This window comes from Seriola aureovittata, chromosome 4, assembly GCF_021018895.1.
Source record: "Seriola aureovittata isolate HTS-2021-v1 ecotype China chromosome 4, ASM2101889v1, whole genome shotgun sequence".
In the NCBI taxonomy this organism is placed as follows: domain Eukaryota; kingdom Metazoa; phylum Chordata; class Actinopteri; order Carangiformes; family Carangidae; genus Seriola; species Seriola aureovittata.
Window position 1 is genome coordinate 13,730,072 of NC_079367.1, and position 20,015 is coordinate 13,750,086.

General features: G+C 39.5%; 1 protein-coding gene and 1 non-coding gene across 3 annotated transcripts; both read left to right on the forward strand.

The window, feature by feature from the left end:
• The first annotated feature begins 3,974 nt into the window (after positions 1-3,974).
• On the forward strand, positions 3,975-18,944 carry LOC130168237 (P2Y purinoceptor 3). 2 transcript variants are annotated; one of them, XM_056374937.1, is made up of 4 exons: positions 3,975-4,641; positions 4,735-4,863; positions 13,927-14,363; positions 15,284-18,944. In XM_056374937.1, the coding sequence occupies exons 2-4, from the start codon at positions 4,861-4,863 to the stop codon at positions 15,954-15,956; spliced, it is 1,113 nt and encodes a 370-aa protein (XP_056230912.1). In that variant the 5' UTR covers positions 3,975-4,641; positions 4,735-4,860; the 3' UTR covers positions 15,957-18,944. The 2 variants fall into 2 exon arrangements, with proteins under 2 accessions (XP_056230912.1, XP_056230911.1); XM_056374936.1 differs by having other exon boundaries at positions 4,776-4,863.
• On the forward strand, positions 9,755-9,827 carry trnaa-agc (transfer RNA alanine (anticodon AGC)). Its single transcript has one exon. It is a non-coding gene; the product is annotated as a tRNA-Ala (tRNA).
• Positions 18,945-20,015: the final 1,071 nt, after the last annotated feature.

Sequence of the window (20,015 nt, forward strand, 5' to 3'; positions counted from 1 at the left end):
GATTTCACTGCCACTGAAGACGGCCCTTTAAGGTTGACTTATTGCAGCTACCCCTTCATTAGGACGTCTTTGTAAAGCTATTGCAGATGGGTGTAGGCTGTAAATGAAGTGTGTTTTTGGATCAGAGAGGCTCTTACATTCCTCCACAATCATTATGAAATATGCTGATTAAGCTTTAAGCAACTTGTTTCTGAAGGGAAATAGAATCTATACTTCCCTGTCTGCACACGTCTCTGTTTCAACATGACAAATGAGCTAATTCAGAAAAAGAGGTCTGCTGGATTTTGTTCAACTGTCAGCATGATCTCGCTGAGTATTTAGAAATGTAATCATCTAAGTGACTATACCCTCTTTCGTTTATTAATTTCCTCTATCAGTGGCAGAAATGAGATAGTGATGGATTTATTTCCCTTTATGTGCTTTCACTGTTCTTGTACTACCTGTGTTACAGTTGGGATCTTGTCTTATTTATCCTAAAAAATCATTTTCATATTTATGTTTCAAACCTGCTGACTGCTTTTCTGTTTGTTCTGAAAAATCTTTTCACTGTCTTGTGAAAGATTTTGTGTCACATCAAATTGTGTGTGGTCAGGAGCAATGGCAGCCAATTTTCTAGTCTAGTGTTTACTGAATGCAAGCATGAGCTGATAATCAAACATCTTTTTATTGTTTACTTTCTGCGAATTCCTGTGAACACTAAAGTTCACTTGAATTGAAAGTCATAAACACTGCCATTTATTATTTTTTATCTCTGTCTCCCACACACACTCTCATAAAAGGGACTTGTCAGTGATAACTGATAACTTCAATGACATCTGGAGCGTTGATAGCAACAATACAATATTTTACAGCAGTTCAACACAATATTTGAAGACTAACATGAGTAATCAGGCTGTAAATTATTTTCTTTCAAACATGCAAGACCAAAAACCGCTAGTTTCACTCCACATAAGAGTTTTGTTTTCTTTCACTTTTCCAACTGTTGAGGAAGATCCAAATTATAATGTCACAGCTTGTACTCTAATGTTTCAGGCTTAGCATTGCACAGCTGCAGGGAGAGACGTCTGTTTAAATCAATCATTTATACTCAATAAGTCATTAGTGAAATGCAGACGGGAGTGACTCAAGAACAGACAGTTCTACTTCCATCTGATATTGATACATCTATAGATATTAAATGATTATACCATGAAGGATGGGTTCATTGTGAACGACAAGGCCAACACAAATTCGTGGTCATGCAGTTAACACTCACTGGCCACAACACTGAGGACAAAAGCAAAAGTACTACTACAAGTACTACAAAACAAAACTATTACTTCTGTTGTCAGTTTCCACAAGAATAGTCTATGTTGACATGTTTTCCATATTTCTTTTTTCAAGTATCTGGACCAGGGCATTGGCCTGGATTAAAAGGCAAAAATAGCACATCAGTCAGTCAAGTATGTGAACAAAAGTTCATGTCCAGATGATGAGAGATTAGAATCTGTTAACAGAACTTTGACACTTGCTGTAAGAACATGGTTTCATTACTAATAATGTGTTTTTATAAATGCACTAACGGGCCTTCAGCTCAGTCTACCCTTTAGAATGATACTCATTAACCCAATGAGGGCAATGATGGACTGAAGGTTTGTAAGTCTACAGCACATCCTGTCCAGTTGCAAGACAGCTCTGGCTCAGGGTTGGTACAGGTGGCGGCACGACCAGGTCCTGTGGAAGCTGGCAGAAGTCCTCGAGGCATGAAGGCTGGAAGCGGCCAAAGACCATCCCTCAACAGTACGGAGGCTGATCCATTTTGTAGGACAAGGGGCAGGGGCTCAGAACATCACCCAGAGGGAGAGAAGATCACTGCTAACACCTGGATGTGAGTGGAACTTAAGAGTGGACCTTGACCGGCAGCTCAAGTTCCCGCCAGAGATAATCACGACCTCTCTGAGACCAGACATCATCCTGTGGTCCCCCTCGGCCAAAACAGTGATCCTGGCAGAGCTCACAGTCCCTTGGGAGGAAGGAATGGAGGCAGCATTCGAAAGAAAGAAGGCGAAATACACAGAGCTGGCGGCTGAGTGTCGAGAAGCAGGGTGGGCGACCGTTATCTGCCCTGTGGAAGTTGGCTGCAGGGGGTTTATTGGAACATCCATCCAGCACCTCCTGAGGAGCATCGGCGTGACCGGGCCAAAGCTGAATAAGGCATCCGAGGAATTGCCAGAGGAGGCAGAAAGAGCCAGCTTCTGGCTGTGGCTGAGAAGGAAGGATATGTCGTGGGGAAAACAAGGGTCCTAGGGGTAGCTGCAGGGGGCGGCAGGGAGACGTCCCTGCCGTTGCTCCACCACCGCAAGATGTTCCGGGAATAATGGAGCGAAACATCAATGAAGGGTGGCTCCCGGCTGATGACCCTGCAGCTAAACCACAGGCACCGTCGGAGGTGCGTCAGGCGGAAACGCCCTGCAGGCAGCCATCACCTGTGCTTGCATTTATGTAAGACAGGCAGAAACATCTACTTACTTCCATTACATAGTAGTTCAACCTGACCTCTTTATGAATGTAACTGACAGTAATTTGTAGTTGATCAATAATGCTGTGCTGTCCAACACTGTATTTATGGAATATGTGCCCAAAATAAAAGAAGCTCTGCTGTGGCCACAGCTTATCAGATGTGTTCTGATTGAAACCGGATTCTGAGCAGGAAACACAATGTTGTCAAATCAAATAAGAGTGCAATAAAAGTCTCATAAAATCCCAGTGAGCAGAGACATAGTCACACATAAGGTCGAGTTCTGTCGCTCTCTGTAATGTTTAAAAAGGTTGCCAGTGTTTTATGTCAATGAGCTGCCAACAGGTATTAATCAGACTCTAAGATGCTGGAACATGGCACGTGGTGTGCTCTGTAATTAGAGTGATAGCCACTCATGGCCTTATGTTTAGCACATGTCATCAATTTGCTGTGGAGTCTGTATTGGGACACTCTGGGCCCAGGACCACTGCTGTAAGCTTACACTCCACTCACACAGGGTAAATACATAGAAGCTTGGCAGCTCTCTACCAGTATCTTGTTGTTTCTTTTGAGACACTTCAGATATTATCATGTTTATACCACTGGCTGTAGATAACACTGAGCACACTAAGGTCATGTCTCCATTTTTTCATTCTTCTCCTGTTGAATGTGCGCATTTTACAGATTGACAGTATTTCTAAACTCATGCATTTAAAATTGGTATAAAAGTTATAAAGTAAAAGTATAAACAAGCAATTATCTGAATTGGAAAACTTTGCAGACTTCTGTGGCATCCAGTCAAAGGAGGTCTTGAACTAATAACTAATACACCTTAGTCACTTAACAAAGGGGGGAAAAAAAGCTGTTTAAGTACTGATTCACTTTTTGAAGTTTGTTTTTAACCAGTTTAACTCATAGGTTGGTTCAATTTCAACTGGTAACAGCATGAAGCACAAATGTTTAGTTTAATATTCCTTCCATTCTGATTCAGAATGAAATTGTTGACTGGAACTATGTTTGAGGGATGGAAGGGTTACTGAACAAGTCTACTGGGCACAAGCATTGGTCAAAAGGGTTATCATGCCCCTGGGCTAGAGCTTCTATCCGAACGACTGACATTTCTTGTTGGGAAGTCAATCAAACAACTATAAAGAGACAAAATGACCACTAAGAGACACCAAACGGTTACAAGAAAGATGCAACAGGACCATGAAGATTAAAAATAAACACTAAGAGACACAAAATGACCACAAAAAGATACAAAACTACAACAAAAATACACAAACTGACTACTTAGCGACTCAAGGCAACTACAAAGAGATGGAAAACAACCACAAACAGACTCAAAACAACCACAAACAGACTCAAAACAACCTCAAACAGATTCAAAACTACCACAAATGTATTGCAAAGACATGCAAAACAACCACAAAGAGATGCAAACGACCACAATAAACATAAAATGAACACGAGAGATGCAAAATTACCAAAAAGAGATGATAAGCAACCATAAAGAGATGCATAACTACAAGAAAGAGACACCACATGGCTACACAAACAGATGCAAAACAACCACAAAGATATGCTTTACTACGTCAAAGAGAAACAACAACTAAGTCTTAGACTACAAAGAGAAACAAAACACCCACATAAGACATGTTTGCATCGTTCATCCATCCATCTTTCCGCCACTGTAGCAACAACAGTCACTTCTCATTCAGCCTGAGGGTCTTGCTCCTGTGTAGGGGGGCGGTGGGGGCCCTTTAGCATGCTTGCCCACAGCAGCCCATTGTCTCATAATCCGTCCATGGTTTGATGTACTTCTAAAGTAGCTACACCTGCCAGCCAGCCGTTCATACAAACAAGTGTTACTCGTGATAATGGTGTAATTATTTAAAACGTTGACAGCTCTGGTTAAAATAGCGACATAAAAGCGCTCAGACATTACTTCGACTGTATTTTGAATCGTTCCCTTTGCCCTTGTCATGCCGTGGAAGACTCATTGCGCGTGCGTGGTTCCCACTACCGCGCGCGGTTGTCCGGTGGAGCAGCAGCAGCAGCAACAGGAACAGAGAAGAGTGTGAGTGTGTGTGTGTGTGTGTCTAGGAAGAGTGTGTGCAGCCACCGGAGCCGCTTCACAGCAGGTACGTCCGGGACAGTGGCAACCACACTTGTACTCAGTGTTGGTGACTTAAAACCGCATCGAGTGTGATTTCTTGACACTTGTTTTAACTCAGCGGGGTTTCCCTCCTCGCCGAACTGGTCTTTGTTTTTGCAGAGGAGAAGAAAGGAGCACGAGTCTTTTCGCCATGGCTAAGTCGCCAACTTTTTGATGTTGCAACTGAAATTTATTGCAGTCATTCATGGTAAGTTTTATTTCTTTCTTTCCTTATTTTTTAATTGCCTCTTCTTTTCACCAAGCCCTAAAGGAATGTGAAGCTAAGGCATTTGAATCAAACTTAATAACAACACAATATTCCCACTGGGCATAGCGTGGCTGTGTTCATTACCAATCTTGTCATACCAGCTATACATGGCATTTTAGCGCCAGTGGTATCATTTTGATATCCCTGTCACAGCTTTATAGTTTGTTTGTTTTTCCCAAGACATCTGAATCTTTTATTACGAAAATGTAGAAAAATTTAGACACTGAACGAGAAATCAGATACAAAACACAGCAGGAAGCTTCAGGTATTAAGAGTACAAACCAAGCCTGGCAAATGTCTTTCTGTCATGGTGGAGGAAAAATTGCGTCATGTGTACAGTTGAATACAAGTTATTGTACTTTTTCCTGTTTTGGTAAAATTCGTTGCATCCAGTTTCGAAAGACACTTCACCTTAAATTTGGGAGTGTAAACAACCAGAGCCAATTCGACTTCAGGCAAGACGCCAACCTGACGCAAATGAATTGTAGTCTGACTATTACGTACTGAGGTTTTGTGGTGCATGTGTGAATTCTTGTGACAGCATCTGTGCTTGCAGAGCCTTGCATGTTGTTTGTGTCCTTCGTTCCCATTTGTGAATACTGTTATGAATCTTGCACCCTTGATGAATGCCCCCCCCCATACAACATCTTCAATATGGTCGTAGTTGTATGACAACTAGCAGTGTATCCACAGAACAGCCATCTGTCTCTATATCTGTATCAACCATCTGAGAATAGCCAGTACAATGTTTCTCAAGAGTAGATTAAGTTTATACTTAAGTGAGAACAAATATTGACAGGAAGAAGCATCTTCAATGGACGCCATCAAAGCAGGTAGAGCAGGTGACAAAAAGATAAGAGTTAGGAGAAAGTGCAGGATGTATAAAATAGGCTATTATATATATGTATGTATGTATACTATTTACATGTATGTAGGGCTGCAACTAAGGATTCTTTTTTCATTATTGATTTATCTGCTGATTGTTTTCGTAATTAATCAATTAATTTTTGAGTTTGAATAGTGAAAAATAGGGTTAGGCTGTCACAGTTTCCTGACATGAAAGTGACCTCTTCAGATTTCTTCATTTGTTCCAACAGCAGTCTAAAACCTCAAAAGTTTCAGTTTACTGCCACAGAAGACAAAGAAAAATAACAAATTTCCACAACTGAGAAATTGGAAATCTGTCATTTTGGTATTATTGCCTGAAAAATTACTCAAATTATTGATTCACAAATGATTCTCTTCAACAACTTATCAAATAATACCGTATTAGGCAGCTCATTCCTGTCCTCACACGAGTGGAAAAATACAGAAGTGAGATTTTCGCAGGATGCTCCTATTACACAAATTTTGTTTCCTTTGTCATTTTTATTGCACCAAAGGGACAGTAGCTAAGTCCAGTAAAAACAAGTTGTCACATCACAGACCTAATAACCCAAAGTCATTTAGATGAGCTGTCATGTGTAAAGACCTGGCACACTGGCCATGGGACTTTTGACAGTTACTATGTTTTCAGAGGAGATTCCTTTCTGCCTGGCAGAGGTCAGGCTTCTGTAGGTTTTTTTGTCCGTCTGACGGGAACAGACTAATGTAACTCTGGTTTAGAGACTCGCAGACAGAGACAGAGAAGTGATAGCAGGGTAGAGAGAGAGAGAGAGAAACAGAAACAAGGTCAAAGTTGTTTACAGGACAAAGTTAAGTGCATGGCATTATCTTACAGTGGCAGCTCACTGGCAGCCATCCCAAACATACCAGTCACGTGTCCTCTTAAAATTGGTAATTTAAGGTGAATGCCCTAAGATTAAACTGCCTTCTCCATTCTGAGTAGGATTTAGAGGGACAGCAGCAATAGTTTGTCTTAATTGGGAACCATAGTGACTAGAGCTGATGTTAAAAAAACTACAAGATTGCCAGAGATGCTCTGAGGAATCATTGAGTGAAGACAGTAAAGCCATTACATTTGATTTTGCCCTGTCTTTATGCTTTACTGACTGCTTACACTGGAGATGCATTCACATCCCCTCCGCACCACAAACCCATGACAACAGCCACCACAGGGCACATGCTAAGTGCTACTTGCTCCACTGTTGAGCTTTTGATGAGTTCTTTTTGCCTGACGAAAGGTGCGTTTCAAGCTGTTATGCTCATGTTTGCAAAAACATGTTTTGATTTTAATAACATTAGAGGGAACCAGTAACAATTACCTTTCAAGAGGAGAAACAAGTGTCTAGACAGCAGCAAAGGTTGAAAATATTTGTGCGTCCCTGGGATATTTACGCATTATCAACAGGCTTTTATTATTCTAATGATACCCAGGTGTGGGACAGAAATGAGAAAGAAACTAATGTCCAGTAAATATGTCTGTGTGGTTGTTCTTGCATCTGTGGTGATGCTGTGTATACGAACCAAATTAGCATTTACAAAAAAATGATCATTCTAGAAGGAACCTTGTGGTGTATCCGCATTTAGGTTTCAGTGACCGATGCTCCACTGTCCTGTCTCTGTATATTACCTCTTTCATCTACATTCACTTCCCCTGTGTTTGGCAACCACCCGACAAGGGCCTGAACATGCTGAAAGAAGTCTTCAGTCATAATCCATCCACAGCGACGTGCATCAACACGTATTTTTATACAAGTGTGGGCAAATTATTACAAACAGAACATTGCGTGTGCCTTGTGTGTGATTATATCACTGTTGAAGGCATTCCTGTCCATCTGGACTTTTTTAGTGGACTAGGAGTAACTGGTTTTTAACATTTTGGTTTGGTTCTACCAGAAGAGAATGTTTTATGGTAGTGTAGTGATGCCCATATTTGTTAAGCTTTTACACATGCTCTGTGGAAATCATGAGAACGAGTACAAGCAGACATTTTTTAGCTCAAATATTTATGTTGCTTGCTGCTCTCCAAGTTGTTTATCAGTAATGCTGACTGGTTGCAGTTGGGTGTCATGCAACAAGCAATTGTTTTTCTTCTCTTCATGAGCATATGTCAAGCAGTGTGCTTGTGTTGAACACCAGCCTTCCTCATCACCCTTGTATCTATTTATGGTGCAGCTTATTGGTTTAAAATGTCTCCTGTGTAATGGCCACAGTGCCTGTCCTCAGGATTGATAGACTCGTATTAGCCGGCACCATTCTAGCTAAGATAATTGTAAAGTGTTTGTTTTTTTTTTTTCTTAATTAAGACAAAGAGCTTTCACATCTGTAGGATGCAATTGTGTGTGTTCTGCCACTGCAGCTGCATCTGTCTTTGCTGGGAAAATGAGATAATGTCTATTGTTTGTCAAATTAAAGAGGATGTTTATGCTTGTGATGTGTATATGTATATGTGCATTTTTTGTACATGTAAGTGCATGTCTGTGTATTTGTGTGTATAGCAGACAAATGTATATGTATGTCTGCAAACATGTGATTGTATTGTGCAGTGTGAAACTGATTTTAGTTTCATTCTTGGGCATTTTGTATGCCATTTTTCAAATTAATTATAATTAATTATAGGCAAAGCACAAGTGTGAATATATGGTAGCGTGTGTGTGTGTGTGTGTGTGTGTGTCAGTGAATGAGCGTGTGTGTGTGGGCCAGAGAGTGAGGAGGAACAGGCATGAATCATTGATTAGCGTGGCCGGGGACAATAGAGATCAGAGATGAGAAAATAATTGGAGTGGAATTGTTCCCTGCTGTCTGTCCTCAACACAACATCTCTCTGTTTATTTACATTTCCAGCTCTGTGTATGTTACAGATCAGAAACAGTATATGTCTTTATGTGCCCTGATCTGCCATTTACCTGCTCTTTTTAGATCAGATTACCTGCAGGGGAAGAACTCTGTTGCCAGGCTGCCACAGCTGATTTTTCTTTCTGTTGTATCTGTAAATTGATTATTTTTGGTTTTGAACCATTGGCTCATCAAAACAAATAATTTAAAGGTGTCGCCTTCAGGTCTTGAAAATTGTGATGACTTAACATTAAATCATAAAAGTTATCGACAGACAACAATTTTTTACCACTTGGGGCAGCAAAACATGCTGTAAACAAAACATTAACATATTATTAAAGCCTGACCAATATTGGATTTTTGGGGCCGATGCTGATATCAATATTAGGGAGTTAAAAAATTCCAATACTGATATATTTGCGATAAGCCAATATCGGCCAAGGCTCTACATATTATCTCCTTTTTAATGGCAAAAAAACCTATTTTTTATTTACACTGCACAGACACAGAGTAACATAAGCATTCACTTGGAGTTGGGTTTCTGTCCATCTGATGAATGTAGGTCCAATATTCTCTCTTTTTAACTCTGTTTTGGTCTCCAGCAACTCTTGGGGGAAACATCTGGCTCTTCAGTGGGCTCATTTGGAGCTGGGAAGGTAGTGTAAAGTGAATTAATACATGGTGTACATGATGCAGATGGTGAGCCAAAACAGTAAAGTTGTGGGTTCAAAAGTCCTGATGGTCACATGCCGAGTAATCATTAAAACTTAATGTGTGGTGTGTGATTTATAACCCTGCTGGGGTTATGTTTAGTTGTTAATCTTCTATATTTGACCTGAGCTGCAGTCACATTCAATCATGTTTTGTAAATAATCTTGCATCACCTTCAGCTGTGCCTTCTGGCAAGCCTGAGGGCAGAAAGTATGCAGCAGCGTCTCTCGTCAGCATGTGTGTGCGTGTGAGAGAGAGTGAGAGAAAGAGGGAGAGAGAGAGATGACAGTGCAGAGGGAGTCAGTAGACCATGTCAGTAGCTGGTAACATTATTCCTGTAGCAGGACTGTGGGTGTGTACTCATGCTGTCATTAAGTGTTTTTTTTATGGCTGGGGTCAGACAGGGGAATTAGCTCAAATGGTAGAGCGCTCGCTTAGCATGCGAGAGGTAGCGGGATCGATGCCCGCATTCTCCAAAAGGCTTTTTGACCGTGGACACAGGCAGTACAGTACTTTTAAGGAAAAGAGGATTTCTACAGACCATCAGATGTACCATGAAAACGGCACAAGATTGTTGTCTTTGAGCACATTACTGAATAAATGGCTCTCTTTCTTTCCTGACAGTGTAGATAGCCTGTCATCTCTGCTCATCCTAATATTTACACTGGCACTATGAAATATATTACAGCTCTCTTCTTTCTCACACAGATGGTAAGAAGTGATTAATTCTAGATTACAACAACAAATGACCGAGTTTGTTTTACACAAACTTGGTTATTGTGTAGTGAAAAAACATTGGGTTTAGTAGCAATGTTATATAAATGTCATTCTTACTTGTTTGATTTATTTTTTGACTGACAAATATGCATCACCTTAAGTTAATTAGTTCATTTTAAGAGTGTGTAATCGAAATGGATCGAAATATATAGATCTTAAATATTAGGCTAAATATTTTTTTAATGTATAACAACTTTCAAATAGTACAGTGGAACCATTGTTTGTTTTCCCACAGAGGAAAGGAGAAGATGTATGGACATGTTTCAGAACATCTGCCAAAATTTTACAACTATGTGGGCAGAAAAAGCTGCACTGAGTCATAGATCAGAAGTTTAACTGACTTCTTCACACCCATAATGAAACATTCGATTCAGTTGCTGGAAAGGGCAGTGAGCAATGTTTTAATTAATGTTTGCCATCAGTGTCAGTCTTGGTGTCATTAAGTATCAGTACACACATGTTTGATTTTTATGTTCAGAGAACCTTGTCTAAAAATAACTATTAACTACGCTTACAAACTGATGCGTCGTTCATTTGCATATATTATTTATGTTTAATTAATGTGTCATTTTGGAAACACCCCAGGTAGGAGGCGTCTCAGTAAACACAGAATAAATTCATGTTGTATGCTCTTTACACCTCAGCTTTGCTGACAACAAATATCTGGAGTCAATTTTGGTGAATCTTATGAAAAGTTTCGATTTCCAAAAGAAGCATTTTCTTGGAGTTTTTTTCTGTGGGTTTGTGGTGTGGTGTGGGTCTGTCTGTATTTTCTTGATGTGCCTTATTGTGTCTATCTATTACACCATTATTAAACTAAGATCAATACTGATTAGGAATGGATGTAGCCTGGAGAGAAGCTGTGAGCAAACACTTAAACCAGAAGCCATCAGAGGCTCCCACACAGAGACACACACACATAGAGTGAAGATATAATTACATAGAGCCCTGTGATTAGTGTTTGCTCTCCAGAGTGTTTGAAAATTGGAAACTTGACCAACACACACACACACACACACACACAAACAGATTACAGGAGCCCTCTTTGTCATGCTTTACTCTGTGTACTGTTCATGCTGATTGGACACTGTAATAGCAGAAAAATATACTCACTCATCATGAAAGCCACACGAAAATAACACATCTCTGTTCCTGAATGTGAAATGGTTGTGTGAGATGTTTTTCATCTAAAAAAAAAGTAAATATTTTAATTTCAATCCATTAGGTGTTAACCATAAAAGATACTCAACTACAGCATGGCTGCTCATTTATAGCAGTGAGTTTTCAAATTGCAAAAAGCTGATAGGGTATGTTTGAGTTTAACAGTAACATGTTCATGTTTTTGATGATGCCAAACCTCCCTAAGCTTTCTGACAGTTGTAGAAAGCCATCTTAAACATGCAGTAAATTAAAATAGACTAGGTGATGGTGCAAATCTCTGGATAATACAGAATCAAATAGACCAGAAAGAGGTTTTATATATATTTTTTGCCCTTTTCCCTAAATTATTTAAAAAATAAAATTTCTTCATATGTGATAATCTCCACCACAGTCCTAATGAGGTGTTGATATTCAATATGCAAATCAGATCTGTGCCTGTTTCAGTTGGCAGATCTCAGCTGTTCTTCCTGCTTTGCATTGTAAACTGATGATTTGCTTGTAAGGCATGTAGGATCCAGGATGTGTGTATTTTCTTTTTTTTTGTTCTCTGTAATGTAGGAAACATTGTAGTGTAGACCTAGTTTAGGTCTTTAGTTCTTAAGTAAATTATACGTTTTGTTTCATGTCACTGCTCGCTCTTTGCTCTTTTCACTGCACAAGCATGATGACATTACGAATACCAAAAAGCACAAATTGACTCGACTTCACAAACAGGAGGCACGAGGCTCAGCTGTAGTATGAACATATGGAAACTACCTGTAGGGACTGGAGTTTTATTATTAACGTCTCACCAAAAAAAAGTGGTGTTCATCACACCACATGACAGGAAGTAGGGATCGGTGAGTCTTGCTAAAGGCAGGCCTAAACATATAGCTGCCTATAAGGGGCTTCGTTTACTGTCATAAAAAATAATAATTTTTGACAGACACTGCAATTTATAGAGTTAATCAGACATCACTCTCTGAAATGAAAAAAAAAACTTAATTATTTGAATGAGTGTCATGACATCATTGAGCTTTAAGATTACCCAGGAAGTTGGTTTCATGCCCTTTCGTAAGTCAAGACAGTGAATAAATCAAAACTCAGAAATATAAAGTTAAGTGAGTCATCAGCAAATAAAGCCGACTGCAGTGCACTTTTCCGGAACCTTTGTTATTCCTCTGTGCCTGCCTTTTGGTTTTATGGTCTGCTGGCAATCTGCTCCTTCCACCCCCTCTTCTCCCTCCATTACTCTACAGGAATTATGAAATCATGTGTCACTGTTGCTGGCAGCAACCTGAATGACACACACTCTTACAGGCACACAGTTTTTTTTAAAAACACAGCACATGTACACACTCATATACATATACACTTACACACACACACACACACACACACACACACACACACACACACACATACACACACATACACACACACAGGCTTTTTGGCTGATGGAGTGTTAGTTGTGAAATGCCATGAGTCACACTCTGACAAGGCTATGGGGGAAGTGGCTTAAGCCAATCACTCACTTGCCCACATGCTACTATGAAGGAAATGGATATTATTGATGTTGGTGGTGGGAGCAGCAATTAAGATTGTTGATTAATCTCTATGTGTAAAAGCCTGTTCCAGACAGTGTGAGTTGTGAGTGGGAGACCAGACAGTCTGCAGTGGTTTTCATTTCAAAACTCGCATCTGTCCAGTTTCCATTCGTTAGAAAATTATGAAACGATTCGATTATCATGATGTAATTGGTTGGCTCTTATTTTATTGCCATTATGTATTTTGGTGCAGTTTTTCTAGCAGCTACTAAATAAATACTAAATACACTGTGGAGCCATATCTGGAGAGTAATTAATTGCTATTACGTAGAATCATGAGGTACTGGTACAATACTGAAGTATTTTTGTTTTTTGGAACTTAATTCTTCTTTTCCGCAAAATCTCAGAGATGCTAACTATTGCACTTTGGTGCTCCATTTTATTTGTTTCCATCATGACAGGGTTTTACCTGCGTAACGGTGAAACTAACAGGTATATGAGGTCTTTTGTTCCATTAGCTAATGGCTCTTTAAACAAAATGCTTATTGACTTATTATATCAACTGCTTTCCCTTGATTTAAGGATTCATCTTGCTGCTCTTTCTAGATTGTTCTTGAGGGCCATTGCATTTTGGCTAAACTGGGATATTCCTACTCCAAAGCATTTGGGCTTTACTGGTATCAAATAGTAGTTAACTAAACAGTTAGCCTAGGGGATAAAAAATGTGTACTTAGTTCAGTTGATCCTAGACTAAATCCAGTGTTTGCAGGGCTCAAGGCGACTGCTTCACTGTGATTTTTGAGATATTGATGTTATGAATAAAAGAAAATGCTTATCTCTTGTGCCCTCTTGTGGAGAGGTTTTGGTTGGGTTTCTATCTTTGTCAGCACTTGAACATCCACGAAATCTCTTATTTAATTTGTAATGGGAATATCTTCTAACACTTTAAATGCATTCACACACCCACCTGGAAAATAGCTCAAAATGATCACAAACAATTTCATTCAATTGTGCATATTCACATCACCACTCTTGTTTTTGTTTCAGTTAAAATATTGATTTTATTGTCATTGTAACAATGCCCCCGTCTCTCTCCCTGTCTCCCCTCCAGAATGTGAAGATGCCACTTTCTGACCCCACAGATACCCTCATCTCTAGAGCCTTCCCCTTGGACTTCTTTTCCACAAGTGTACACCCTACAGAGCCCTACACAGCGGACAGCTTTATCGCCAGTGCCAGTAACATCAGCAACACCAGCGGGATAGGCATCCTTCGCTGCACCTATAAGGAAGACTTTAAACGTATTTTACTCCCTGCTGTGTACACTTTTGTCTTCCTGCTCGGCCTTCCTCTCAATGCTGTTGTCATACTGAAGATATGGAGGACGAGGCCCAATCTGTCCAAAAACAACATCTATATGCTCAACTTGGCTATAGCCGACTTTCTGTATGTGATGTCACTGCCCTTGCTCATCTACAACTATGCCAGTCATGACTACTGGCCCTTTGGGGAGTTTGCCTGTAAGCTGGTCCGGTTTCAGTTCTATAGGTGAGCTACTTGACTGAATATTGCCTAACTATCTCTGTATGCAGCTCTGTGTTGGAAGTGTTCAATCATTTCACACGGTTGTACACACGCAATGTGCCTTATGTAACTGTGTGAAGAGAGAAGTTGAAACCCTGCCTACTTTCACGCATCAGCACACCAAGCCTTCGCCTTACACACAGCTCCTGCATTTAAGGAGCCGGCTCCTCAGATTGGTTTGTTTGGAAAGTCACAAAAATTGACAAAAAAAAAGCTCCCCCTGATTCAGCTGTGGGAAAGTTGTGGGGGAGGGGGTTTCAGATGCTAAAAGATGATCTGACAAGCACTTTGTTTGAAGCATACTGAGGTTCTGAGCAGTGCAATGTCAGCCTTGTTAGAGCTCCATAAATAGTGGGATGAAAGACGTCTGAGGCTGAACAAAATTAGTTGTTGGTATTTAATTCAAATTTTTTCACTTCTTCCCTCATCCGTTATTTTCAAATATATACTCCATTTGCATTCATGCATGGTGATACTTCAGTGAAAGAAGCTGGTCAGTCCCTATGTTTAGCATTTGTAAGCGGTAAATAAACGTAAATGTAGTTGTAAGCTGATACAAATGTTTATTAATGTATTTGTCAAACTAAGATGAAGATAAAATATGTCTTTTATTGGAGAAGTTATGATTGCTGACAAATACTGTACAGACACTTAAAATGGCAAACAACCATGTTATAATGCATTTAAACCATTTGTTAAATGTTTATAGACTGCTATATATATCTATATACTATATGGCTTAAAAAGGCAAAAGTGTCAGGTGTGTTTGACATAAGGTGACACCACCATATACAAATAATAGACACAGTACAATGCTGTATAAAAGAATCCAGCTTATTAAGATTTAACTTAACAGATTTTTCTTGTCTCTTTTCCTCTTTTAGTAATCTGCATGGCAGCATCCTCTTCCTCACCTGCATCAGTGTGCAGCGCTATGTTGGCATTTGCCATCCTTTTGCGATGTGGCACAAGCAGGGTGGTCGCAAGATGACGTGGTGTATCTGTGTAGGGGTTTGGCTGGTGGTCGCCGTCCTATGTGCGCCAACGATTCACTTCGCTGCGACAGGAATCCAGCGCAACCGCACAGTGTGCTATGATTTAAGTCCACCAAAGCTTTCAGTAGACTACTATCCTTATGGCATGACTCTGACCTGCCTTGGCTTCTTGTTGCCTTTTATGGGTGTGATGGTGTGCTACTGCCGGATGGCCCAGATCCTCTGCCGCCCAGTGTCCTACCAGGGTGTCTCCATGGCGACTGGGGAGAAACGGGACAAGGCCGTGAGGATGATCATTGTGGTGGCGGCAGTGTTCTGCATAAGCTTCCTGCCATTTCACCTCACCAAGACCATGTACCTGGTGATACGCACTCTGCCCAGTGCGCCCTGTGAGACGAGGAACTTGTTTTCAATCATCTATAAGAGCACCAGGCCGTTTGCCAGCATGAACAGCTTCCTGGACCCTATTCTGTTTTACTTCACTCAGCCACAATACCGAAAGAGCACCAGAAGGTTTGTACTTAGAGTCACCACTCTCAGGGACAAGGGCACCAGTGTGTGAGCAAACAGGAAATCATATATTGCAACAGTGTTTCTAAAAGTCTTGTTGGTACACCAGTGACGGAGCCCGCTGCAAAGTGGAACATGTATTGGTTGCTGAGTTCTTCAAACACTGTTCCTCATTTTATTGTACATGTATTGAAAGCTGTTCTTCAAGCTTTTAACTGTTACTCACTGTAACAAAGAACTGTACCTTCCTAAGAGGATCTAACAGATTTAGAGGGACTGGCATATCAAGAAGCCTTCTGAAATACAGCATGAAGGTTGTGATCTTGTAATGTGGAAGGTAAACGGACTGAAAAAAGTATGAGGTGAAAAATCATATCCTCCTCCTACTTACATTATCTTGAATTGGCCTTACCCAGCACAGACTATGGGTGTATTTTAATTGGGTGAATTCATGCATTTTGGACACTTGTTGATTCTGTAATGTCTTTATTTAATAATTTTCTTGGCTGAGGAATACATGCGCTGATTATATTGTCAGCAATTCAAAGCATTCACATTGTGCATTATCTGTGAGATGTTTGCTTTTAGCATCTGCTGCACTGGGTAGTAAAGAAGAAGCTTTTATCTTTTTTTTGTAAATTAGATTTTTTTTTTTTTTTTGTTTGTTTCACACTGTGAATTGTACGGTAAAAAAATAAATCCTCTAACATAGTAACTCCAGCAGGTCCCCACAGATTATGCAGGACTTTGCATGGAAGAGGATTTTTAGTTGATATGGAGATATACATGGTGAAAGAGAGAAGGACAGAAAAACTGATTCAACTTTTTGGGATAAAATTATTACTAGTAAGCAATGTAAAATGCTGAAAGTGACTGTAAATGTTTATGGCTGCATGTTGGAACTGCATGAAGTACTTGTGTGTGGAAATGAACTGGTACTGGGGAGAAACACACCGCAAAAACAGAATTGCAAAAACATAGCAGTTGAAGTAGTGAGAATAAGATTGAAATTAATAATGTACGTGCATTTTTATTCAAATTAGAATTATACTTTCACATGAAGGTCTCCACTGTTTTTCCCTTCAAATGACATGTTTCAACAAGATTCAAGCTGTAAAGCCTGTTGTTGCATGTTTTTCACCACTGGATGGTGTTTGTGCCCCACTACTGGAACAGCACTGCACTGAAATGTTGGCTCTGTCCTTTCTAAAAGGAGGAGTTCTTTATTTACATATTATCCAGTAAAGATTAAATCCAATTTACAACTGTTAGGGGTAAACAGATGCCAACAAAACTGTTCAGTAAATATCCAGCTCATAGCACATGAAATATGCCATTAATGTATGTTTTTCCCACATATTCTCTGAGTTCTCATGTAAACAAAGGAATCCAACAGAGGTGTCTATACATTGATACATTTTAAATCCTTATCAAACGCATTAGATGCTCAGAGGGAAGGAAAAATGCAATTTGTGAACCTTAGGGCAGGGTCTAAGTTAAGGGAGAATCCTGCTGTTTTCCCACTTCCTGCGAGTGTGTGAATCATTCTCATGAAATTAGGATTTCCAGACCAAGAAATCTGTCGATGGATGTACAGGTTAGAGAGATAATAGAATAATGAAAAGATAGTAGGGAACGGAGATGTTTCTGAAAAAACACTCTTAAAGGGGGTACCATAGAGTGCCTGTGAGTTTTGTTGTACTTAGTTTACTGTTTTGATATCTCTAACTAGATACAGGACAGTCTCAATTTGTAAAGTCTGTACAATGGAGGAAATTGTCATCTTAAACTTCCTCTACTGTTTCTTATGGAATTATACCATACTGAGTTTATGGTTTGGTAATCTGCAATGTTCATGAAATGAACATAAATGCATGTAAATGCGAAGACGGATTTTGTTTGTTGTTGCATTTGTTGTGGTATTTGTTGTATTTTGTCATGGAGTAGTGTTAATTTATATGCATTCAAATTTTTATGTTTTTCGTTGTACTTATTTGACCAGTTACAAACCGTAATTTATACACACCGTAAAGAAAACAATGGAATTTATTTTTTATTGCTGCCCTTCATGTTCCCTCAATCTGTTTTGTCTAGACTGCAGTAGAGGCTCAGACAAGTACTTTTTCACAACTTAAGTAAAGATTTGTCTTCTCCGTGTAGCGTCCCTAGAAACAGTGAATCTTAGCCCTGTGATGATATTTCGACACTTCAGATCTTATTCCCATAAGGATTAGTAAATCTTTGTATGAATTTGACCTCATTTTGCATTGCACTTATTAGTAATTGTGGTGTTTAGCTTATGAGGTGATTGGGTGGTGTTGGATACTGAATGTGTTAACTGAAGTAATTCAGTGTTGTTGTTCCAAATTAAACTGAAATGACTAAAATAATTTTTATTTTCTTAGAATAATCTAACTGTACTACCTAAACAGTTCAAACGTGTAACTGCACTTTGAGTTTTTCACCCATGAGGGAAAAATATTATAATTGTGAATATTGGTTTAATGTGAACATGTAATTTTGAAGCATTTTAGATGCAAAGGACATTTTGACCACAACATGAGGTCATGTGCTCTGTAATGTGTGTATGTCTGTACAGCGTGCATATTCAGTGATGTAGTAAATAGAATATTGTGCTCCTGGCTTCCGCAAAAAGTGGCTGCGCAGTCTTGTTGTTTTTGTGTCTGTTTGGTCAAATATTTGCGATATTTCTGATTTATTTTTTCCACACAACTTTCTGTAACATGTTGAGTGTGTGTGGTCAGTTTAGAGAGATCCAGATGTCTGTGTATTGTGCCAACATATTGTTTCAGTCAGTATTATTAAGAAGAACTCTTATTTTTGTACAATAATGTATCACAAAAATAGAATTTATTTTTGTCATGTAGAGATAATTATGCTGATGAAATAGCAACATTTATGTTTTTTAGATAATTTTTCTTACCGTGCAGTCCCCTTGAGTTGCTTGTGAAAATGTTTTGGTTGTTGTCATAATGTAAAACTAAATGAAAGCAGGCATTAAAAAAGTAATTGTGAGCAATCATGAATGCCTTTTCCTTTTTCTTGTTCTTTTTCACATCACAACATGAATGTAGCTATTAGCTATCATCAGCTTTTTGCTGTGCATATTATCTGTGTAAGAGTTAAGTAATGATGGAGATTGTGTTGCTCGTTCTCGTCTCTACTCACATTTTCCTGGGCTGCAACGTCCTGACACAACTCAAAGGTCAATATATGCAGCTTCACTTGGCAACATGACAGGTAGAAATTTCTTTGTTATTTATTAGACAAAATTCACATTACCCCAAAAACTGAGTGTAAGCTTTCAAATGAATAAAGCTGAACTAAAACTAGCCAACAGCTGGTGGTGCTTGAAATACTGAAGCAGTTCTGTGTGAATAATCAATTAAAACTGCAGGAAATTTAGCAAAAGGCACTTGAAACTATAAAAAGCAGCTGAATCCTGCTTCAGGGATACAGAGCTGGACACAGATGCTGTAGAGTTGATTACATGCGGCATTCCCAGCCTGTGGAGGGCGCTGCTGCATTCAGCTTCTCCTCTCTGAGCCACTGTAACACAGAATTCCCCTTTGGAACAAAAGGACCTGTTAAGCAGACGGCCACATGGGAAGCACCACAGAGGGGTTATTGTGCATGAGTGAAAACTTTTTTCTTTGCCCCCCCCCCCCCCCCGAATGCTGACACATAAATTCACCAAGACCATCATAACACACTGTGGTAAAGAAGTATTGCTGAATCTGCAGTTACCAATATAGTGTGTCAGGTATGTAGATTAAACCAGTGTGTATCAGTCTTTGAGTCTTTGCCTCTAAAGACAGAAACACAGTGAAATGTATACTCTACCTGGGAAGTCAACATTGTTTTGTGATGATTATCTTCCTAGAGATGTTGGTAAGTTTTACCAAAAAAATTTAGCTCTAAAATGTGTTTTTTTCTGTATAAAACTCATGACAGTGGCTACTGTCTTTTTCGCAAGGGAAAGAGCTATAATTGCATCTAGTTTGTCCACAGTATCTGCCTTATCCTATCAGAAAACAGAAAAAGCTTTTCCTCTCAATCCCCGAGGGGGCTATGACAGCCCCTATACCCC